Source organism: Cottoperca gobio, chromosome 12, assembly GCF_900634415.1.
Source record: "Cottoperca gobio chromosome 12, fCotGob3.1, whole genome shotgun sequence".
In the NCBI taxonomy this organism is placed as follows: domain Eukaryota; kingdom Metazoa; phylum Chordata; class Actinopteri; order Perciformes; family Bovichtidae; genus Cottoperca; species Cottoperca gobio.
In genome coordinates, this window is record NC_041366.1 from 21,635,091 (window position 1) to 21,660,031 (window position 24,941).

General features: G+C 46.8%; 1 protein-coding gene across 1 annotated transcript; it reads left to right on the plus strand.

Annotated features, from left to right (window-relative positions):
- Positions 1–777: 777 nt before the first annotated feature.
- notch1a (notch receptor 1a) lies at positions 778–24,625 on the plus strand. Its single transcript, XM_029444691.1, has 34 exons — positions 778–996; positions 1,912–1,993; positions 8,475–8,737; positions 8,837–9,175; positions 10,589–10,711; positions 10,806–11,039; positions 11,406–11,561; positions 11,674–11,859; positions 12,012–12,125; positions 12,745–12,858; positions 12,957–13,190; positions 13,285–13,395; positions 14,608–14,800; positions 14,936–15,081; positions 15,194–15,307; positions 15,849–15,968; positions 16,124–16,276; positions 16,371–16,599; positions 16,692–16,893; positions 17,197–17,350; positions 17,458–17,642; positions 17,974–18,106; positions 18,200–18,457; positions 18,549–18,661; positions 18,943–19,514; positions 19,798–20,238; positions 20,335–20,480; positions 20,569–20,782; positions 20,892–20,976; positions 21,086–21,248; positions 21,337–21,635; positions 21,744–21,891; positions 22,004–22,101; positions 22,223–24,625. Exons 1-34 carry the CDS (start codon positions 939–941, stop codon positions 23,465–23,467), a joined length of 7,425 nt encoding a protein of 2,474 aa, XP_029300551.1. The 5' UTR covers positions 778–938; the 3' UTR covers positions 23,468–24,625.
- Positions 24,626–24,941: the final 316 nt, after the last annotated feature.

A 24,941-nucleotide genomic window follows, 5' to 3' on the forward strand; every position in this document is an offset into this window, starting at 1 on the left:
AAATAAATGTAAAGGAGTAAAAAGTACTTTATTCTCTTTGAAATGTGGAAATAACAGCGAAGTAAACAAACTGAAATACTGAAAGCTTACCTAAATAATTGTACATAAGTATCATTAGCAACATGTCCAGTGAGTGTTGTGATGTTATAGCATTATTCATTACTGAAGCTTTAATAGCTTTAAGCATTTCACATTCTGGGCATTAAATCTAAACATCATCTTTAAGAAGCGTACCATGTGTAAGAACTTGATTTATAAAGTAACTTGTATTTGCAGCCACCAGATAAAGTCGTGTTCTGCATTATAAGTAAATAAGTATCAATATCAACATGTAAAAGTTATCCACGCAGGAGCATGTTATGATATAACATCATCTATTACTGAGGCTTGTTTAAATATCAGCTGTTTTTGATCAAGGTGGAGGAGTTCTAAGTATTTAATACACTGTTGTGCAGGTAAATCTACATGTTATCTCATATTTTATAAGCTGTAACATCTTCATTTATAAAGTAACTTGTATTACAGCTGTAGTGCAGTAAAACGTGCAGGAAGTAGATGCATAAAGTATTGGAAACACGGAAATAATGAAGCAAATTGCACTTTTTCTAATGCTAATAATTTCTCTATTGGACAGTGAGGGGGGAGAAGCAGCTTTTATTCGGCCTGAGGGGGAGGAGTAGAGGGGAGAAGAGGGGGGAGGAGGGGGAGTGGGAGGAACTTGTAGAGTTGCCTGCAGATTTCATTGAGAACTCGGAAAGCACCAGGTTAGCATCTACGAACTGAGTCCTCTTCAAGATCTTCTCCTCTCTCGCTGTTGGATTTACCTTTTCCCCCACACGGATATTTATTTCAAGCCAACACCTGGAGTGTACCAAACTGTGGATCTATGCGAACCCTACGTGGGAGTCAACGACATTTTGTGAAGTTGAACAGGAGGAATGTATCGTTTCTTTGTGAAACTAACATTTCTGATTCCTGCAATCGTCATCACACAAGGTAAAATATATGATGAAGACTAGAATCTGATTACATCTAGTAAATCCCTCAGAAACCCTAATTGAGTTACTTTAAGCGCCTTTCTTGGTCGTGGGAATTCACTACCAGTGCATGAGCCAAATGCTGCGGTGCGCCTGCTGCTGACTCCAGTGCACGCTCGTGAAAGTTATTTTACACAAGTTAACTGTTTATTTCATAGTCATCATCTGCACTTTTTATAAAAAAGCTATAAAGAACTAGGTGGACCAAGATTCTCATTGTATTAGTTGTTATTATTATTTGATCTCATTATTGTTTGTCTTGTTTTTAATTGGTTATAATACAAATATTTGGAGTTCTCAAATTGTTCTGAGAGGCGGTTTTAAATAACATGGGAGATAATGGAAGCGGGTGCGTGTGTTGGGTCCGGGGGACGCGGTGGGGGGGGATGCAAGAGGGGGGGGGACACCTTTTGTCTGCATGTGTGGGAGAGTGTTGTGGGTGGAGGAGGTGCTGTTATTCCCGTCTGCCGGTAAACAATGCCCGAGGAGAGTGTTTTATGGCTCGTGCTGGACTCTGATTTCTTTTGTTCCGCCTCTGAGCTCCGCAGCTGCTGCAGCTTTCCCCGCAAAAGCGTGCGCTCCCCCCAAAAAGCCACGCACCACACGCTCTGGCCTCACCGGTGTCCACAACAGGCTTCCCAATATCCCCCACGGACAACTGTGTAACAAATCAATTAAATGTTAGGATGTGCACGCGCATGTGTACATTAAAAAGAAACCCTGTGAATAAAGATGCATTGAAAACCTCACTGATGAATAATTTCCCACTCAACCTAATCCGTGTTAATCCTAACAGCTAGTTCAGCTGTACAGATGTCACACCTGCTGTTTACCTCGTGAGGTCATGATTCATTCTTCTTCATGTGCTCAACAGGTCTAAAATGCTCCCTGCCCACTGAATCATGCCTGAACGGAGGAAGATGTGAAGGCACCCATAATGGAAATGGAGAATGCAAGTAAGTAAAGCGCAGCAACATGTGAAGCACCAGATGTTGGACCACCACACAGTATTAGCATTTCCTGTTATCTTCTTGTGCTGTTGTGTGTGTGAAATGTGTGCAGTCTTAGAAATGCAGCGAAGTGTATTTTTGGTACTTGAAAGTGCTTTTTTTTTGGGGTTGGAAAGAAAAAAGGGGGCCACATATTCCCCCTTTTCATTCCAGCCTTTGAGCGGGCCCCGTGCCCAGCAACCAGAGGCCCTTGAGTTTCTTCTGGGCTGCTGTGCTGCTGCATCGCTCCAGAAGCCACATTGCTGTGTGAGGCCGCACACATTCCCCTAAAAAAGAAAAGAGTTTAAGAAGTGAAAAGTAAAAAGAGTGTGCAGCTCCAGAGAGGTGAGAGAAGGAGAGCTGGACAAAAGCCCACCCCCCTCCTTCGCTCAATCAGTAGGCCCGTTAATGAATGCGAGACCCCTTCACCAGCAAAGTGAGAGTACGCGTCCAGTCCTAAATCTTGTTTTTCTGCCCTTTCATGGGCGACAGCTGGGGCTCGCCCGCCGCCCGTCACCCATTGTCCTGCAGTCAGAATAATGCTGTGTGACTAATCTGAGTGGGGCTTCCCATCATGCCACAGCCACCCCAAACACCACAGCACACACCAAACCCCTGCCATAACCCCCCCCCCTCCAAAAGGCTTGTCTCCTGCATTCTGAATGGACCCCCCCACCTCACCCGCTTGTGATCTCCATTAGAAAGCCAGATGGCTGTGAAATGTAATTGGATTGGATGTCAAGAGAGTGAGATTAATTGGAATAAAGTGCAGAAATTTGAAGGCAAACAAGTGGGAACAGACAGAGAGGATTGTGGGTGACACATATATATATATATATATTTATAAGTCTGCGAGCTTCCTGATTCACCTTGAATGTTCTCAGTTTAACTCAAGAACAGGGAGGGGGATAAAGAAAAGTTTTTTTAACTCAAATTTTTATTGTGATTTCCAGCTGTGGTGGCATCAGTGTTTCTGTGTGTAAAGAAGCTCAGGGGTGGCCTCGTCTACCCTCGGGGCATGTGGTCATGGCAGGCGCTTCTCTGCTCTGCAGGGACAAGGGGGAGCTATTCAGAGCCCACGCTGCTCGCCCAGGGCCCCCGATTCACAACGTCTAATCTGCACACTCCACACACACACACACACACACACACACACAGATGTCTGCACGTGTGCACTGAAACTTGTCCCTCCACCCTCCTCCTCCACAAAGCTGTTATTGTGGTCTCCATCTCTGCTCAGTCCAATTAAAAACAGACAGGATAAGAGCATCACTTCACCCTCGCTCTCTCTCTTCCTCTTTGCTTGTGCTCACATTAATCATTCGTCGCTGCCAAGCCGAGCAGCCATCAGTCACGAGTCAGAGTGTAGCGTCCATACCAAAAGGTTAGGGCGGAGAGCAACGGTTATTTTCATGCTGATTATTTTCTACATTAATCGTTTGGTCAGAAATAGTGAAACTTGTCCATCCTTTCTAAAGATATTCACTTTAATATAATATAAAGCAGAGAAAAGCAGGAAATCTTCACATTTGAGAGGCTGCACGCTCAGTCAGGAATTGTGTGGCGCGTTAGTGGAAAGTCCACCTGAAGAAACTGATGTTTTGCGAAGACGAAGAGGCGTGCACTTCACTGCACTGCCCCAAATTCAGTTCCCTTCACACGATTAGGTTGAAAAGTGCTTTAAGTCACATATGCAGTTGTTGAGGTTACCTATGAGTCATGTCTGAGGCATGTGATGACACAGATTTGAGTGGTAAGGTATAGATTCAAATCCTCTTTCAGCACCGTTCCCACGACTGTGAGAACACAGAGAGGCAGATCACATGCTGGCAGAGACAACAAGGTTAGCTTGATGTAAACTGTGGTAATCAGATGTCTTACACGTGGAGTTAGTGGGATAACAATCGCGTTGTATTCTGTCCCGTAGAAAGGATGTTTTTCTGTCCTTCCTGCTTCTAAAATTAGTCACCCTTAATTTAAAAGCTTTTCAATGCGGATCATCCCCAAAACAGGAACTTGCTTGTGTCCTGTTTATTAAATCGCTGCGTATTTATGTCCTTGAGGATGATTGGGTTAACGTGTATCTGTGAGAGCAGCAGCAAGACAAGGTTTGTCCAGCAAACGGTTGTGATCTATAAGACTCATAGCAACAACATCATCATTGGTTGTACAGTACAGTTTTACCTTTCCATCTTTTTTCATATAATGTTTTAATTGAAGACATCCACTTATTTACGCCACAGATGAACTCGTCATGAGGAAAGGGAGCCGTTTGAGGAACATCTGAATCAGGTCTAGATTCGTCTAGAAGTGTACTTTAGTTTGTAGTCGTACTACACACATCGAAACAACAACGCGCCGGTGTAATGGGGAAGCACTCGGTCATGATTCTGTGAAGTAAAAGGTTATCTGAAGGTCTGGGGCTTCCTGTTTCCCCTGCAGCTGTAGTCGTCTTGTTATATAGGCAGCTTCAAAAGCATGTAAGGGCACGGTGTCGTGAGTCAAATTTAGTTTCCATTTGTGCGACAGTGATGGGGGCACAGCGAGGTTGAAAGGTTGTTGCCCTCAACCCGCCCTTTGCACGGCTGCCTGACTGTCGATGCGTCTTTGCTGAAATAGACACTGTTTTGGTCCGAGGTGACTGTTAATAATACACTCAGAAAACATCTCGACTGTCTCGCTGCATGGTTGAAATACTGCAAGACGTGTGACAGAAATAGACTCAAGTCAGAAAAATGGAAAGTCTGCAGTGGTTGGTGTAGTGAAGTCAGACCTCTGTGACCTTGCACAGAGCTGTCTGGTATTGCGTATTGATGATAAAATGTCTCACCCACAAAGACCGTCTAGCGCGAGCTCAGCACCACTGAAAAGACGTTCCACTCTCCCACAAGAGGGAATGTCGCTCTTCATTTGTCCTCCTATAGGATTACCGAGCAGGACTCTGTTAAGGCTCAGCTCCATGTGGGCTTAAGCGAATCAGGTGCATGGCTGAGTCAAGTGTTCCTGTCGGTGTGGGGCTTTTATTGGGGTTCAAGCTCTAAGGCTGCCACTCCCCTGGTTGGGCCCATTCCCCAGATGCCATGGCCCTAAATGAGCTTGGTAGTTAAACTTTATGTTGAGTTTCAGTCTCAAAAATCTACCGTGGAGACAACCTGAGTTGCATAGACAAATATTTCTCCACATTTAGTGTCGGCGGTGCCTCAGAGTGGGCAGTGATTGGGATCCTGTGAGTCTGCAAATCCTCAGAGCGGGACGATCAAAGTCGTGCTGTGACAGCACACAGATAAGAGGCTATTTGGCTCGAGTGGGTGCTGAAAGTTCACATGCAGCGGCACAGGCTGTCAAATGTAGAAACCCCAGCTCCTCTGGCAGGTCGCTGGGGTTTAGATGCATAAATGTAAGTGCGTGTTTTAACCTACTATTGGTTTTAATCACCAACTATTTCTGAAAGTCAAAAGTTTCTGATTCTAGCTTCTTGAATATGAATATTTTCTGGTTTCTTTCCTCCTCTATGACAGTAAACTGAATATATTTGAGTTGTGGACAAAACAAGACATTTGAGGACGTCATCTTGTGCTTTGGGAATCAACATATATATATATATATAGTTTGTTGCACCCTTAATTACATCCGTGAGAGAAGAGTTAAAACAGTGACCGCTTGTCATCCCATATTACAAAAGAGTATATCTGCTGCGAGGAGCTGGTCCCAGTTCAGCTCCAAAGGGAGGATGTGACATATTATGTGCCGACCTAATAAAGTGTGACCTGAGGTACTTTATCAGATGTGTTGTCACTGATAACAATCGTAAAAGGTGGAGCGACAGGCAGGTGCTCCTCCTTAATTCCCCTGTGAGGTGGGACGTCTCCAGAACAACGTCCATCGCTGAAGTTACGACCCCCAACTGGTGTTTTGTGCGTGAAAGTGATCTTGCAGTCATTAGTGGAGCAGGTGCTCAGTCATGTGTCTGACCCTTGTAAATCTTAACCACTTCACTCTTTTCAGAGTGTGAGACAGGAAATAGCTTAATCACTACCACAAGATTTAAACTTAGTTGTGTAAGAAAAGTGCAGCTTGAGAGACAGGGAAGCTCTTAACATGAATACTTACCTGTATGTCCAGACATTATCTCCTACTGCAGTATCCAACCCACTGATCCGAGCAAAGTGCCTTCCAGGCCCAGTACATTTCTCATTTCCTCTCTCAGAGCTTTACTCTTCTGTTCTCGGTGTTGCTCACAGATGTGGACCACAGGGGTCAGACCTCGGCTAATGATTACACACATCCAAGGGAACGTCAGCTAACTAGAAATAGTAAACGAGGAGGAAAAGGCAGAAACAAAAAGCCACTTAACGAGAAAGAAGGCGGCAGCGAGTGTGTGAGAAGAGACATGACGCTGTTATACTTTCATAAACAACACGAGAGAATAAAACCCTTACTCGCACACATAATTACGGTGTTCCAACCTCGAGCCATTTACATAACATTTTCCACAGCAGTGGCATTTCCAGCGTACAGTGGGGCTGGTTTTGTGTCGGAGGATAAAGTCACCGAAGAGTGGCAGATGGTAGATCGGGCCCAGCAGGAAGAAAAGAGAGAGGGGAGAGAAGGCAAAGAGGGCGTCCCACAGTCACAAAAGTGTTTGAGGTCAGAGGTCGGGGAAGCATCTGCTCCGGCCCGAGGGGACATTGCAGCGCTGGGAGAGACCTGTTGCCGTGGTGTGTGCTGCTTAGCTTTTCAGCGTGTGGGTGGATCTTTATCTCAGTCTGGACTGACTTCAGGACAAAGAGGATCTATTACACTTAGTTAGCGTGGGATGACACGCACACGAAGGCACACGCACACACCATTAATAACATCTGTTCCGTTACACTTTGGATTTTGTATGAAGGCGGTGAATTCTCTCAGTGATTCTTCAGTGTGTTTTCATGCTAAAGTGGAATGGGAAGCAGAGAAACTTCAAAGCAACCCCAAATGCTTTTACAATCTTCTGCCAATTGCGACTGTCTGGGCTCCCTGTGGGGCTCGTGGTCCTGTTAAAAACTCCCTGATTGGTCTCACCTAACAAAGTCAACAAGGGAGTTTTTAGCAGTCCCATGTGACATATGGGGAACGCTGTAAAAAGCAAACTGCTGGGAGCTGTAAAAAAAAAAGTGCACGCACACAGGAAAGAATTGAGAAAACAGTAATAAGCTGGAGCAGAGAGGGAGAAAACTGCAGGGAAACGAGATTCAGTATCAGTGCAGAAATATGAAATCGAAAGAGGAACAGGTAAGGAAGAGAGGAATTAACAATGAGTGTGGGGGTGAAGAGACAGAAGTTGCAACAGCTGACTTCCCATGGGTTCTTTATGTCCCTGGAGAAGAAGTTGGCTTGTTGCACCCCCATCTGACAAGGGGACAGAGGGGAGGGGGGAGGGAGGAGGGGGGAGGAGGAGGAGCCCCGTCCAACAGCTGCCTTCATTAACATGCGCACCTGCTCCCTGTGGAGACACTCGGAGGCCAACAGATGCCCTCCCTTACACATAAACACTCACACGCTCATGTGCACAACTACACACTCACACACAAGCCCCAATTCAAACATAAACACTTTTTTTGCTGACTTGCGTCCACACGTGACAGATAGGACTTGACTGCTACGTACGATAGCACTGAAACGAACAATTCGCTTTTATTCATCGAATAATCTGCAGATTTCTTTATAGATTAATCGTTTGGTTTATAAAATGTCACGACAAAACCCAAATATATTCACTTTAATGTGATATAAAACAGAAAAGCAGGAAAGCTCCATATTTGAGAGTCTGAAAGCAAAATTGTCCGCCATTTTTGCATGAACAATTACTTGAAATAGTCGCTGATTGTTTGTTGTCGTTGCAGCTTTAATGTATAAACTCAGATGAGGTTGACGATGACTTGTTTTTCATGGGGTAAAATGTAATACTGCCCAGACACTGCAGAAGGGGAGGCCAGCCCTCATCTGTGTCGAGTTTCTTCACTTCAGCCAGAGAGCTATGTGACTGTAGCAGCATCCATCCTCAATGTGGATGGGAGGGCTTAGGCCCTGAATGCAGCGCTTCAAATAGGACATCCAGAGCCGGCACAGTCCCCTTGATCTCTACAGTCATTCAGGATGAGTGTGGACAGCGTGGGGGCAAAAGGTAGATGGGAACGGCTGTACTATTTAGTGCCGTCTGTTGTCCCGGCAGAATGTGTTTTCAGGGTTCTGAGGGAGTCTAATCCAGAGAGACACACTAGAACAACATGTCGTCTCTGTCCCGCTGCAGTGGGACTTTCCTGGGCGGGAAACTTGTTAGTCCCACTACTCCCTCCTCCCACCCTCCCCTCATTCCCCTTTTGTTTTGATAATCTCTCAGAGAGTTATACAAAAAAACGATCCTTGTTTTCTAACCACCACTACTTCTCCCTTCACCGTGTACTCCCAGGTGTCCCAGTGACTACGTAGGCAATCGGTGCCAGTATCCGAGCCCCTGCAGCCCTTCACCCTGCCGCAATGGTGGCGAATGCCGTGCTGTTTCCCATGGGAACACGTTTGATTTCCGCTGCGTGTGCCGCCTGGGTTTCACCGATCGGCTGTGCCTGACCCCCAGCAACCATGCCTGCATGAGCTCCCCCTGTCGCAATGGAGGAACATGTGATCTCATCACCCTCACTGTCTTCCGCTGCCGCTGCTCACCTGGATGGTCAGGTATGTAGATCAAATCTGTTATCGAATACTTTTTTTGTTGCTCTCCTTTCTATCGTTTCACCATGAACCATAATAATGAATTACTCTCTTCCTTTAAAGGTAAAACCTGCCAGCTCGCCAACCCGTGCGCGTCCAACCCATGTGCAAACGGTGGCCAGTGCTCAGCCTTCGATTCCACCTACATCTGCACATGCCCGCCCGCCTTCCACGGTCAAACCTGCAAGCAAGACGTCAACGAGTGTGCCCAGTCTCCCTCTCCCTGTGTCAATGGTGGTGTGTGTGTGAACGAGGTGGGCTCATTCAACTGCCGCTGTCCTCAAGAGTACACCGGCAAACACTGTGAGACACTCTACATGCCCTGCAGCCCCTCGCCATGCCACAACGGAGGCACGTGTGTGCAGAAGGGAGAAACCACCTACGACTGTAGCTGCCTTCCAGGTAACACACAAAAATAAGCCGTTTTCTCATATGAACTCCAGACAAATCCAGAGAATCAGGTCCCCGCATTGTCACATTTTCCCTTTCACACGTTGCACACAACAGGAGATTGTCCGTGTCAGACGCTTGGTATAGATAGGCAAGACTTGCCGCCTGGGTAGAGCGTGCAAGACATGACATGACGCGGCTTACACCCCGGTCAAGTAGCCGGTTCCTAATTTGGTTATAAACAACAAGTCTTTTGCCGTTCCTTGAATTTCTTCAGCATCAGCCCTTGCAGACAGAAGTTCCTGAATCTTGTCGTCTCTCCAGTTAGACACCAGATGCATGGAAACATCCCCAACACGTATCGGACATTACATAGACTTAGTACTCGCGAGCTGGCAGGGTAAAGTCCGCTGACGTCTGGTCCGATAGATCTGGACGGTGCTTGCACATGCAGCTCCTCCGGGTGATGTCGAGATAGGTTCAGGGCTGCAGTGCATGTGTGAAAGGGGCACAAGCAGAACAATTGTTTTGTTTGTTGACATATGGAGTTGCATACGGCTAGTGCAGTAACAAAACAAACACTTTTGTTTGTTAAGCTAAAAAGCAGCCTGTTGTTGTAGTGAAATCTGATTGAGTGGAACAAGTAGTCTCTGGTTCCCCCCCTCCCATGTCTGTGCCAGCCTCCACTGGCAGGATGCAGTCACACAGACGTTTCCTTCTGATAGTCTCCCACAACACCAGGGGTACACACATAAACGTATAGATTAACACACCCTATTCATGAGGTATGTCTTGTTTTTCTGCTGAATACAGCCGGTCTGATGGGCGTCTTTATTGTGTTGGCACCCAAAGCCGTTGCGGTGTTGTGTAAAACTTAATTTTGAGCAATTGTGGTTACTGCTGTTAGAGGGCAGGACAGCAGCTGTGAAGAAACGTTTCTTTCTAAAAAAACACATTTCTATTTCTCTGAAATATGTGGTCATCGTGGAAGATTTCAGCCGCCTGTGTTATTGTCTGACTGTCAGAGTGCTTATGACCAGCGCAGAGCCAGTTGTTTGGATATGCAGATGAGCGACAGATATTGTGTGTTAAAGTTTAACCCATGCTGTGTGTCTCGTGGGTGTCCGTGCTGGAATGCGGCGAGATAGCGAAGCTGCACGGGCACCTGCAGAGCTGCGGGTTGATAGTCAATCAGACGTTTGTGGCTGTAAAATGCCCACAAGAAGCCTTTGATGTTTGAGGAGGACACAAGTTGTTCTGTCATCTACAGGGCATTAAAGCAATCTGCCACGAGGATATAGAGAGCTTATCTTTCTCTTAAGTACGCAGTGATAACAAGAGGAAAACGGGGTCTTATCAAAGCAAATGTTGCCACATCTTTTTCTATATCCTTTTTCACATCTGTCTTTGTCTCTCCCTGCTCAGGCTTCACAGGTCCGCACTGTGAGCACAACATCGATGACTGTCCAGGCCACAACTGCCAGAATGGTGGCGTGTGTGTGGACGGTGTGAACACCTACAACTGCCAGTGCCCACCTCATTACACAGGTGATCATCTGCTTTGAGAATTACCATTAAAAAATAAAAAGACCTGTAAAGAAAACATGTATAAAATTCCCTTTTGTCTTCGTGTCTCTTTCAGGTCAATACTGCACAGAAAATGTTGACGAGTGTGAGTTGATGCCCAACGCGTGCCAGAATGGAGGGACGTGCCACGACACTCACGGCAGCTACCACTGCGTCTGCGTCAACGGGTGGACGGGTGACGACTGCAGCGAGAACATCGACGACTGTGCCAGCGCGGCTTGTTACCATGGCGCTACCTGCCACGACCGCGTAGCCTCGTTCTTCTGCGAGTGTCCTCACGGCCGCACAGGTACGACTATTCGTGGCTGTCCCAGACATAATGTACGCGCAGATAATGATCTTAAAGGAAAACCCACAAAATCACAATTGTTATATTAATTACTCACCCCTCGTTGCCATGAATTCTGGAAGAATATTCATGCAATCTTGAAGAATCAAAAAACTGGGAAAAGTTGTGATGAATTGACGTAAATGGGGGCCGGGTCCGTTTACAAACTCTCACACAACTCGTGGATAATCCAAGTGTCAATTATCCAGTCGTATGCTCACTACTTCACAAACACATGCATTTTCACTACAACCTTACTATTGTAACACTTTGGACTTAAATGTTAAGATACAGCTTGTTGAAAACATGCTCTTGTGGTGCTCACAGGTTTGCTGTGCCACCTTGATGACGCCTGCATCAGCAATCCATGTCAAAAGGGCTCCAACTGTGACACCAACCCAGTGAACGGGAAGGCCATCTGCACCTGTCCCCCGGGTTACACCGGCTCAGCCTGCAACCTGGACATCGACGAGTGCTCCCTCGGTAAGTTATAAAGTCAACGTGACTTTCTTCTGGTACAGTTTTAAAAGGTCTTCTACAGTTATTATGCATAAACGTCACATATGTTTGACAACTTGCATCTTTTATGTTGTAGGTGCCAACCCTTGTGAACATGGTGGGCGCTGCCTCAACACCAAAGGCTCTTTCCAGTGCAAATGTCTTCAAGGGTATGAAGGACCGCGTTGCGAGATGGACGTCAACGAATGCATGTCTAATCCTTGCCATAACGATGCCACCTGCCTGGATCAGATCGGAGGGTTCCACTGCATCTGTATGCCGGGTAAGAGCATTGGCGTATATCGCATGGAGAGTTAACTACAGGGTTCTTTGTAGTTTTGAATCATTATCAAAGAAAAGTAAGAAAAGAAAACTTGATTTGACTAATAACTAACTAACTCATGTGTGTGTGTGTGTGTGTGTGTGTGATTTCAGGATATGAGGGTGTGTTCTGTCACATCAACACAGATGAGTGTGCCAGCCAACCTTGTCTCAACAATGGCAATTGCGTCGACAAGATCAACTCCTTCCACTGCGAGTGCTCCAAAGGTGAGAAATGATGAGGCAATGTGAAAGATGAGTAAATAGAGTAAAAGAAAAAGGTTTTTGGATCCTTTGCGTCTGTTTTTAAACCTCAGACAATGGGAGCAGAGAAAAAGCTATAAATGAGTGGAGCATTAACTCAGCTGTCAATGAGTATAGCATGCCATATATGGCTCACAGATCAAATGTGAATGATTTACTTCCTCTTATAGTGTCACTGAAGGGTTTTTGGGTGAACAGGACAGAGCGGATCAGGTTGCAGAAACATTAGCATATTTGGCGGGCACGAGAGTTTGTGTTAGAGCTTAGCGCCAAAATTGGGGGAGGGCAGGGATTGGTTTATGGCCAGTGAGCTGGAGTCCATTGTGTTGTGGTTTGAAAGAAAGATTGCCCTGCACAGTAAGAGCCGAGGAGGGGAGGGGGGGGGGGGTCGTGGAATGGTTCGTTAGGACCTTCAGTGTCCTGCAGACATACTTGAGATGCAAATGAGTTGTTCTGTTCTCTGTTTTCCCATTACGCACAATCTAGCCATGACATACAGAATTTAACTTTCAATTTCATACATTTACGCAATTATCTGAAGAAAAGTTTGATATAATTTTTTCGTTCATTTGTGCATTTGCAGGTTTTTCAGGGAGTCTGTGTCAGGTGGACATTGACGAGTGTGCCAGCACCCCCTGCAAGAACGGAGCTAAATGTACTGATGGTCCCAACAAGTACACCTGCGAATGTGCTGAAGGTAAAACAAACAATTGTTTTTTTCTGAATTTGAAATGCACATTTTCCTCTCCAAATGAACATTACCATTATTCTACTAAATACTCTCTTCCTGTCCAGGTTACACAGGGCAGCATTGTGAGACTGACATCAACGAGTGCTACTCTGACCCCTGCCACTATGGTACCTGTAAAGATGGCCTCGCCTCCTTTACCTGCTACTGTCGCCCTGGCTACACTGGCCGCTTGTGTGAGACCAACATCAATGAGTGTCTCAGCCAGCCCTGCAAGAATGGCGGCACTTGCCAGGACAGGGAGAACACATATAATTGTGCTTGCCCCAAAGGCACTGCAGGTGAGACTTTAAACATCAACATTCGACAGATTCCTTCAGTTCAAATGTTGAGATTTTCCTCACATCCTTTGCTCACATGTGTTCCACTTGACAGGTTTCAATTGTGAGGTGAATCTGGACGACTGTAAGAGCAAACCCTGCGACTACGGGAGGTGCATCGACAAAATCAACGGCTACGAGTGTGCATGCGAGCCCGGCTACACAGGTGAGCACTAGGTGGAGTGCACATGTGCAGGGGGGTGGCCCCCTGAGCTTTGGGAGGGGCAGGTAGGACAGCTGGCTGGCGGGTCCACTCCTGCAGAACAATGGTGTCAGATTGCCTGTGTTGGATGGGGGGGGGGTTAGAGAAAGGAACACAGTTCCCAACCTGATACACACACACAAAACAACACACACACACAAAGCGCTAACTTTGTTTGCCATTTGAAAAGGTTGTGACGTTGAGCCTGGACAGTAAGGTGATACTTTAAAAGGAAAAGAGCCTTTTAATCACATTTCTGATGTTTAGTGGAGTGTAGCTGCACGACCCCGTAAATATCTGGGAGTGAAGTCCCTCACTTACTTCACTGACACCACCTGGAATGCACCAGTAAATACAACTAGTGACAAAGTCTAATCCCAACAAGTGGACCACTCTTCCTCCCATTCGTGGCCCAACAGAGCCGGTTCTGACTGGTAGTGGCTGTGTGATTATGCTAGAAAGGGGGGGGGGGGGGGGCGAGGCAGTGAGGAACAAGTGTGCAGGCTTCTGTGCATCCCTCCTCCTCTTCCTCCCCTCCATCTTTTTGTGTTGACGGGGTGAGCGTGGAGGGCATGGCGGGACTGAGACACACAGAGGGACAGAGGACTATTGTAATTGAAGATCAGGCAGTTGGGCCCTCCCCTCCTGATTGATGAAGACCAGGGGAGGAGGGGGCTGAGGGGATCAGAGGGGGGTTTAATTGTTACTCGGCCGTGTGTGAAATGGGTCTGGCCTTCTGTCCCCTGTAAACAGCGCTGGGTGAGGTTAGTTCTCCCTGGATGGGGGGTGGTGTGTGTGTGAATAGGGACGGTAGCTGCAGCCCCCCCCCTGCACCTCCTGGCAGCACATCCCCCTCTCAGATCCAGCTGAAACCCTCCTTCTGCCTATTCAACAGGGCCCCATTCGATCAATGGAGGAGAGGCAAAAGGGCCTCCAGGGGCCGCCAGGCTAGGCACACATTGGAGCTGCTACAGCTTCTGCCTGTTTAATGTTGAGGGAGTCTTTAGTAGTAGCTCTCTATTGTCCAAGAGCCCCAGTGCAGCTCAGCGAGCAGCTTATAAAGGCTCAAAGAATACGACACCAACGTCCAGCTGTGGGGCCTCATAATGACCAGTGTACATGCATCTTTCCAAAGCAATACATGCTGTACTGAAATGTTGTCTTATTGTCTTTCAGGATCAATGTGTAACATCAACATCGACGAGTGCGCCATCAACCCTTGTCACAACGGGGGCACCTGCGTCGATGGCATCAACAGCTTCACCTGCCTGTGCCCAGAGGGCTACAACGACGCCACCTGTTTGTCTCAGGTGGATGAGTGTGGCAGCAACCCCTGCATCCACGGCCGATGCCAGGACCTCATCAATGGGTGAGCACAGATCCAAATTTAAAGTACAGCTCACCCCAAAATCAAAAATAACTGACCCTTTTAAAGTTGAATGAGCAGCAAAAAGTGGCACAAGTCAATCAACACCACTGACCTGACATTTCCTTTGCATCAAAGCTACAAATGTACCTGTGACTCTGGCTGGAGCGGCCCCAATTGTGACATCAATAACAACGAGTGTGAGTCCAACCCGTGCATGAACGGGGGAACCTGCAAGGACATGACCAGCGGGTACCACTGCTCATGCAGAGCCGGCTTCACCGGTCAGTTATAACCCTCATGACTTCTCGTCACTGCCTTCGCTCATTGAGAGTGAGTGTGTGCCCTGCGAGCCGACGTCTAACCCAAGTGCGTTCTCTAATCCTGCCGCTGTAGGTCCTAACTGCCAAACTAACATCAACGAGTGTGCCTCCAACCCCTGCCTCAACCAGGGCACCTGCATCGATGATGTGGCTGGATACAAGTGCAACTGTTTGCTGCCCTACACTGGTACGACATGTAGCTGCTTATTCTTCACGCTATTACCTGGGTTGTTTATTTAGTTCGTTGTTTGCACAGGTCAGAAAATGTAAAGACAATCTTCCACTTTCCACACAGAAGGCTTATCCAGTCCTATCTTGTGTTGTTTGAGAAAACATCACCTAATGGCCACAAACAGGGATGTCTGTTCTTGGCATCTCTGTGTGGAACGATCTGCCTGTGTGTGTGTGTGTGTGTGTGTGTGTGTGTGTGTGTGTTTTGGAATAACATGCCACAGCGGCTAATATAAGCCGGAGAACTGGAGCCTGCTTCAAGCCCCATTCCCACTTCCACTGCGTCCTGTTTCCTGTCTGTGATCAAACAATAGCAGGAAACAGGAAAACCCTTCCTGTTTGGCTAATGGATAAGGAAGTGGGATCTAGAAATTGATGTCACTCCTCGACATAAAATCTATTACAGGGATATTAGTATTTATGTATTTGGACTGAAGCAGTTGCTCCATGTTACCTGCGTAATGCAAACACTGATGTTTTCTTCTCTCTGTCACCAGGTGAAAACTGTGAGACCCTGCTGGCCCCCTGCAGCCCTAGACCCTGTAAAAACGGAGGAGTGTGTAAAGAGTCTGAAGACTACCAGAGCTTCTCCTGCATCTGCCCTGAAGGATGGCAAGGTATCTATCTATTTCTACCTTAAAATGTATCTAAGAAGTGAAAGCATTCCCCGTGACGTCCCAGTGGTTGGTGGACGATTGTTTTCGGTCGTCGCCATCTTTGTTTTTTTTGCAGACGCCAACTTTTCTTTTTCTAACTTTCTCTTCCCCTCAAGGTCAAACATGTGAGATCGATATCAACGAATGTGTGAAGAGCCCATGCCGCAACAGTGCAGTTTGCCATAACACTATGGGGGGCTACCAGTGCAAGTGCCAGCCAGGTTACACTGGCCAGAAGTGTGACACAGACACCGATGACTGCAAACCAAGTAAGGAACATATTTCCACCATTGAAAGTTCTCATGTTGTCTCCAATTCAAACCTAGAAAACGGTTATTTAATTTCCTCCTTTCTGTGTTTCAGATCCCTGCAGTAACGGCGGTCTGTGCCGCGATGGCATCAACACGTTCACGTGTACCTGTCTGCCCGGGTTTCGTGGCGGCCGATGTGAGCAGGACATAAACGAGTGTGAGAGTAACCCCTGTCGAAACGGGGCCAACTGCACCGATTGTGTGAACAGCTACACCTGCACCTGCCCGCCCGGCTTCAGTGGCATCAACTGTGAGATGAACACCAACGACTGCACTGACAGGTAGCTCCCCTACTCAGAATGTTCTCTGTACTTGTTTAACCTGCACACATCAAATAAGGTTTTAACATGTTTATTGTCCTGTGTCTCTCCAGCTCCTGTTTCAATGGAGGCACCTGTATGGATGGAATCAATGCCTTCACCTGCCTGTGTCTACCTGGATTCACTAGCAGCTACTGCCAATACGATATCAATGAGTGTGACTCCAAACCATGCCTCAACGGAGGATCCTGTCTCGACAGTTATGGGACGTACAAGTGCACCTGTCCTCATGGCTACACAGGAATCAACTGTCAGGTAGGAATCATCTTTTGTCAGGCTAAATGTGTAACAAACTGGTGGGTTCATGTATAACCCCATTTATACAGTTTATCTGTTGTTTTCTGTCAGCCAAAGGTAAAAAGGTAGCACACACTCACAGATCTTCAGGACAAAGTTTGGATTCAATTGAGATTAGTCAACCTTGTCCTGAAGTCTGGATGTTTGCTACATTTTTAACTATTGGTGTTCAAAGTTGGAACTCTATAAATGTAGGTTTAGCACGACAAACTAATCCTCTCAAAGACCTAACTTCTACTTTCTGTCTTTGTTTCTGTCTAGAATCTGGTGCGCTGGTGTGATTCATCCCCCTGTAAAAATGGAGGTACGTGCTGGCAGCAGGGAGCCTCTTACACCTGCCAGTGTCAGACGGGATGGACTGGTCTCTACTGTGACATCCCCAGTGTGTCTTGTGAGGTTGCAGCCAAGCAGCAAGGTGAGACCTGCCAAAAGTTATTTCCCCTCATGCGATATAGCTTTTTGTACGAGACAAGTCCTGTGTGTGATTGGTGCATTGTGTAACTTCTTCCTTGTTTATTTCAGGGGTGGAGGTGGCTCACCTGTGCAGGAACTCAGGCCAGTGTCTGGATGCTGGAAACACACATTACTGCCGCTGCCAGGCCGGCTACACCGGGAGTTACTGCCAGGACCAAGTGGACGAGTGCTCACCTAATCCTTGCCAGAACGGAGCGGCCTGTACTGATTATCTGGGAGGCTACAGCTGCGAGGTAGGTTCATTTACAGCACACAATGTGATCATAACACAGCAATTATATATTTATTAAGTGCTTGAAACTGCTTGAAATTGTAATTGCTTACTTTCACAATGAATCACTTTCTGACTGAATAGTTTACTTTGTAGATAAAGAAATAAAATAAGTGAAGAAATCAGTACACTGAATGCACTGTATATAAATATGTAAAATACCACAGCTGTAAGTTGCTGGAAAGCTTGACATGCACATTGAAAATGCTTGAAAGTGCTTGAATTTGACTTTGCAGAAGGTGAAGGAACCCTCAATAATAATTCCTATGATGTTTTTTCTTTGTCTCCATCAGTGTCTCCCCGGCTACCACGGTGTAAATTGCTCCAAAGAGATCAATGAATGTCAGTCACAGCCTTGTCAGAACGGAGGCACATGCATCGACCTCATCAACACCTACAAGTGCTCCTGTCCCAGAGGAACACAAGGTTCATACCTGCAGAGCACATTCAAAGTCCTGCACTGGCAAAAAAAAACACAAAAACAAGGATTTTTCTAACGCCTGTTTCTGTCCCTCGTAGGTGTGCACTGTGAGATGAATTTGGATGACTGCACCCCCTCCAGCAACCCGCTGACCAACGAGCCCAAGTGCTTCAACAATGGGAGGTGTGTGGACCGCATTGGAGGTTACCAGTGTGTGTGCCCAGCCGGCTACGTAGGAGAGCGCTGTGAAGGCGACGTCAACGAGTGTTTGTCCGACCCCTGTGACCCCAGTGGGTCCTACAACTGCATTCAGCTCACCAACAGCTACCGCTGCGAGTGCCGCACTGGATATACAGGTACTGATGTGCATCCAGCAGCACGGGGCAAGACTGCAATATCCCTGCATGCAGTGTCTGATGGGTGACACGTGCATTTTCTGTTTTCCAGGTCAGCGTTGTGACAAAGTGTTTGATGGCTGTAAAGGAAGACCCTGCAAAAACGGAGGCACATGTGCTGTTGCCAGTAACACACCTCATGGTTTCATCTGCAAATGTCCACCTGTGAGTATAGCTGAATACTTTTACTCTCCTTTTATATCTCAAGTAATAATAATAATAAACTTTATTTATGTAGCACCTTTCATAACAAAATGCAGCTCAAAGTGATAATCAAAAAACAAGTATGAGAAATATAAAAAAACATTAATGATGTTAGAGAAAGGTGTATTTAATTGAAACAAGTCAACAGAAGTTGCTTGTTTGTCTTCTGTGTGATGGGAGTTTGTTCCAAACCCTTTGTGTCAAACAACGATCATAACCTTTCTCTATTTCTGTCCCTCTAGAGCTTCACCGGCTCTTCCTGCGAGTACGATTCTCGCTCCTGTGGAAGTCTGAATTGCAGGAACGGAGGCACATGTGTGTCAGGCCACCTCGGCCCACGCTGCCTGTGTCCACCAACCTTCACTGGGCCTGAGTGTCAGACCCCCACTGACAGCCTCTGCATCTCCAACCCCTGCTACAACGGTGGCACGTGCCAGATCACTCCAGACGTGCCTTTCTTCCAGTGCAGCTGCCCCAGCAACTTCAACGGCCTGCTGTGCCACATCCTGGATTACTCCTTTGTCGGGGGATTTGGCCGGGACATCACCCCGCCTCCGGAAGTGGAGGTGAGCTGCGAGATTCCTCAGTGCGACGAGTGGGCCGGGAACCATATCTGCGACTCTCTGTGCAACAACCACGCCTGCGGCTGGGATGGAGGAGACTGCTCACTTAATTTTGATGACCCTTGGCAAAACTGCTCGGCGGCGTTGCAGTGCTGGCGCTACTTTAACGATGGGAAGTGTGATGGCCAGTGCAACAGCCCTGGGTGTCTCTATGATGGCTTCGATTGTCAGGGACAGGAAGGACAATGCAAGTAAGTGTCGAAAACAGAGAACAATTATTGTGTGGGTGTCGTAATATACCGGTATTGATGACAACTGTGATATCTCCTCTTAAATCATTTTCATTTCTTTACGTTCTCGCTTTGTCAGTTCATCTGGTTTTTTCACTTTCCTTTCGTGTAATTGTTAAAGATTATTTGATTTATAGCATTATTATGACTTCAATATTTCTATAAATATGAGGATAATATTGTTATGGTGTAGTATCTTTACAGCCCTAATCACAATGCTAACATATCTCTACTTTTCTTCCAGCCCGCTGTATGACCAGTACTGTAAAGACCACTATGCTGACGGTCACTGTGACCAGGGCTGCAACAACGCCGAATGTGAGTGGGACGGTCTGGACTGCGCCGACAACATGCCAGAGAAGCTGGCAGACGGGCACTTAGTTCTGGTGGTCCATATCCCCCCTGAACAGCTTAAGAATCGTTCGTCAACCTTCCTCAGAGAGATCAGCAGCGTCCTCCACACCAACGTGGTGTTCCGCCGTGATGCCAAAGGAGAACCGATGATCTTCCCGTACTTTGGCAACGAGCAGGACCTCGTCAAACATAACGTGCTGAAGCGCTCCGCGGATGGCTGGCCCGAGTGGGCTTCAGTGCCGGCCAATGTTTTGGGTCAAGTGAAGGAGAGTGTGTCTGCCATGGTCAGCCCTCGGAAACGCAGAGAGCTGGATCCTGTGCAAGTCAAAGGGTAGGCACCACAAAGAGATCTTCTTGAGTGTTTTTATTAGCATCTCTATGATGAATCGTATGAATGTTAAATGTTTCCTCCCATTTGTGCCTGTAGGTCTGTGGTGTACCTGGAGATTGACAACCGTCAGTGCTACCAGCAGTCTAGTGAATGCTTCCAGAGCGCCACAGATGTAGCTGCATTCCTGGGAGCGCTGGCCACCAGCGGGAATCTCAATGTTCCCTACATTGAAGCTGTCACCAGTAAGTATCTCAGCCCCAGCCCGACGTCGTAAATAAAAAATGGCCGTTGAAATCCTAAATAACACGGTGACTTTGACCATCTTTCCAGGTGTGAGACCTACTCCCTCCGGTTCAGAGCTCTACCCCATGTACGTAGTCTTCCTGGGCTTGGCTGCACTGGGTTTCATCTGCCTTGGTGTTCTGGTGTCCCGTAAAAGGCGGCGCGAACACGGCCAGCTCTGGTTTCCTGAGGGATTTAAAGCGTCGGAGCCAAGCAAAAAGAAACGCAGAGAGCCGCTGGGAGAGGATTCTGTTGGATTGAGGTAAGAAGACTTTGAAAGTGGAATATGAAGGCAGCTGTGGTTTAAAGTCTACCTGCAGCTGCATGTTTCTTTGATGTTATGTAACTCACCTGCCTCCTCTTTCCAACAGACCTATGAAAAACTCTGACATCAATCTTATGGATGACAATCAAAGTGAATGGGATGATGAGGATCCAGACTGCCGGCGCTTCAGGGTAAGAAAGAAAACTCTCCTCTTGTCTAAATTAACTATGTTTTATCGTTCTCGGCCCTTTTCACGTGGGCGACAGATGCTCATGTTGTGCTGATTGGTGTCTCTTGCAGTTGGAGGAGCAGGCCATGTTGGATTTGAGGGACCACACTGACCACAGGAAATGGACACAGCAGCATCTGGATGCAGCTGACCTGCGTATTGCCTCCATTGCGCCGACCCCTCCTCAGGGAGAGATAGAGAATGACTGCATGGATGTCAATGTCAGAGGGCCAGGTGTGTACACTTATAGAAACAGAAGAAGAATGTTCTGTGAACAATGACATACAAGGTATTGGAACTCATTGTAATCCTCCTCTTTCAGATGGTTTCACGCCCCTGATGATCGCGTCCTGCAGCGGTGGAGGACTGGAGACTGGTAACAGCGAAGAGGAAGAAGATCCCTCAGCAGAAATCATCTCTGACTTCATTTATCAAGGTGCCAACCTCCACAACCAGACCGACCGCACAGGCGAGACTGCCCTCCACCTGGCCGCTCGCTACGCCCGCTCTGATGCCGCCAAACGCCTCCTTGAGTCCAGCGCCGATGCCAACGTGCAGGACAACATGGGACGCACTCCTCTTCACGCTGCTGTGGCTGCAGATGCTCAGGGAGTGTTCCAGGTAACATCTTCTCCCACAGGAGTCTTATGTCTCTCTTGGCTTGGGTTTCTGATGAAGTTTGTCCAGCAGCTTAAAAGCACTTAGCTAAACATCCTTGTGTCCTTGCAGATTTTAATCCGAAATCGCGCCACTGATCTTGACGCCCGCATGCATGACGGAACAACACCCCTGATCCTGGCAGCCCGATTGGCAGTTGAGGGCATGGTGGAAGAGCTTATCAACTGCCACGCCGACGCTAACGCCACCGATGACTCTGGTACGCTAGCTAACTTTACTATCAACCGATCATCTCCACAGTCCATAACGATCCCTCCCAGTGTGCTGAGCTGTTTTGATAATCAACCCTCTTGTGTTTACTCTCTCTGCAGGTAAATCTGCTCTTCACTGGGCCGCGGCCGTAAACAACGTGGAGGCTGCTATGGTGCTGCTGAAAAATGGTGCCAACAAAGACATGCAAGACAACAAGGTATGTGAAACTAAAGGACAGTGATGGAGCTATTTAAGATACTTGATTGAGAGACCCTTAGTGGTAGAAAATTACATATTGTTTGTTTAACAGTGTGTTTGTTTGTTTGTTTGCTTTTTAGGAAGAGACACCAATCTTCCTTGCAGCCCGTGAAGGAAGCTTCGAAACAGCCAAAGTTCTTCTGGAACACTTTGCCAATCGTGAGATCACCGACCACCTCGACCAGCTTCCCAGAGACATCGCCCAGGAGCGCATGCACCATGACATCGCCCGCCTTCTGGACGAGTACAACGTGGTCAGGAGTCCCGGGCTTCACAGCGGCCCCCTGAGCACCTCCAGCCTCTCCCCACCTCTCTGCTCCCCCAATGACTATCTTAGCAACCTCAAGCCCAACCTGTCCGTCAAGAAGGTTCGCAAACTTAGCGCCGGCGGCAAAGGAGGGAAGGACGGGGGCAAAGATAATAGAATGAAGAAGAAAAAGTCGCTGGACGGGAAGGGTAACTTGCTCGACACGTCAGGTGTCCTCTCCCCGGTTGATTCCCTCGAGTCACCGCACGGCTACCTGTCAGACGTGTCCTCTCCTCCCATGACTTCCCCCTTCCAGCAGTCCCCGCCTGTGTCTCTAAATCACCTACAAGGCAATGGGGACCATATGGGCCAGATGAGCATGGGTAAGGATATGGGCTGTATGTCTTTCGACCATAACCCACCCCGCCTCTCCCACATGCCTGTGTCCAGCCCTAACAGTCAGGGCACAGCATCCATAGGTGGCAGCAGAGGAGGCCAGTGTGACTGGATCTCCAGGATGCACCCAGGTGTAGGCCAGCAAGGAGGCTTCACGCAGGTGCAACCCATATCCCACAGCATGATGGGTGCTCTGCACGGCGTCAGCACTGCCACGCTGTCTCAGATCATGGGCTACCAGAATATGCAGACCAGTCACCTCGGCTCGTCCGCTCACATGATGCAGCAGGCTCACTCGCGGCAGCTCCAGCACCAGAACTCCAACTCCACCACAGCCGGCCAGTCGCTCAACCAGAGCTTCCCGAACGTCGAGCTGAACGACATGCAGCAGAACAACCGCTCCATGCCCATCCTCACCGTGATGCCCCAGGAGACGCAGATCCTCGGCACGCAATTCCTCACCCCTCCCTCCCAGCACAGCTATTCTGGCCCCATGGACAACACACCTAACCACCAGCTACAGGTGCCCGACCACCCGTTTCTAACCCCCTCCCCCGGCTCCCCCGACCAATGGTCCAGCTCGTCCCCACATTCCAACATGTCCGATTGGTCGGAAGGCATCTCCAGCCCGCCGACAAGTATCCATTCGCAGATGAATCTGATCCCAGACCAGTTTAAGTAGACACTTATAAAATGGACAGAACTCTTAAAAAATATACAAACACATAGAGAAAGAGAGTGACACCTGAAGAAACTCCTTTTTTATTATCCGTTTTTATACTAACGATAAAAACAGTTTTAGTAATTTTGTATTTATTTATGTGCTTTCTTTGAAATATAAAGAAGATGCTTTTATATTTATGCTTTTTTATTTTTTTGTTCTGTTATGTATGGGAAGATTAGAAACTGTTTAAAAGGAGTGTATATCATAAAAAAAGACTCCTAGATGTGTACACTGGCTATTTATTTGTGTCTTGTGTTGCTATATTCACTGGATTTATTTTAATCTTTCGGTCTTCACAAATTTTTATTTTTGGGATTTACATTGCTTTATGTTTGTACAGATTTCTTTTCAACTTTTATAGATTATTTTAAAATTTTCAGTATTAATTAATTATATTTTAACCTCCTTTGTCTTTTAAACGACACAGGTTTTGTTACTGAACGACACTTCACTAAGTCTTATCACTGAGTCTGTGTTAGATGATGATCAAATACAGTATATATTTAAAGTCGCCTTTCATGATGTTGCTTGATGTTGAGTAACTGAGCCGAGGTAACAGAGACCTTAAAGCACAGGACGAACATCCCTTATGAGTTGAGATGCATCTAAATCAACCTGAGCCTATTTCCTATTGACTGGTCTTTGATTTGTGATAATTTATGATGCAAGGACTGTTTCTTTCTTTCATATCTTATCCCAAATCAGTGATTATGTTCACCATGTTTAACCTGTTAAGTGTTAAATTGCAGTCCTGTTGTTGAAAAGTTGAAATGTTACATCCGTTTAAAATAGTGCCAGAGTGATTTTTTGTTTTTCCCAAGAGAAAAGCAACGAGATTTCTTGTAAGGAAAAATGTCTGGGAACATTGTTTGTGAAAGAAACGGGGACCTTTTGTTTGTGTGTGTGTAACGACACCAGCTGCACTTTGTGTGGTTCAAGGTGTCTTTATGTCATGTTTTATAAACTAATTCAGAGATAAAAAAATATGTTTTTAAGAAGAGATGTAATTCAAAATCAATGTTCATGCAAAGTTGTAGTTTGCAAAGAAGTATTTCCTGATTACAAATGTTTTGTAAAAATTGTCTTGATTCAATAAAAGTTGCTGTTGAACCTTAAGACATGGCTTCCTCTTGTTTTACATTCATTCTTAAATCTGTGTGTAGCCACCAACGGAGAAGTGAAGTCACTCTCACCCAGACGTTGGTGTCTGTTGCCCTCTGGAGGTGATACTCTTATAGCACCGCAGCTTTATTATCATTCACTGGTTCTTTATGTTTCCTGGAATAGTTTATGGATTTCATATCTGCCTGGGGTTGTTATCTTCAGTATGAAAAATGTATTTATGCACAGCTGAAATTGAATTTGAACGGTCTTGAATCTATTCAGAGCGACTCATCTATCTCACGTCCGACCTCTTCTCTATAACTATACA

What these genes read in the sequence shown, in the direction of transcription:
- notch1a (XM_029444691.1), top strand. Translation starts at nt 939, where the DNA reads ATGTATCGTTTCTTTGTGAAACTAACATTTCTGATTCCTGCAATCGTC. An exon ending in CGACTGTAGCTGCCTTCCAG is followed by an intron (nt 9,176 to 10,588) that starts GTAACACACAAA and finishes CTCCCTGCTCAG; the next exon opens with GCTTCACAGGTCCGCACTGT. An exon ending in TGTCAATGTCAGAGGGCCAG is followed by an intron (nt 21,249 to 21,336) that starts GTGTGTACACTT and finishes CTCCTCTTTCAG; the next exon opens with ATGGTTTCACGCCCCTGATG.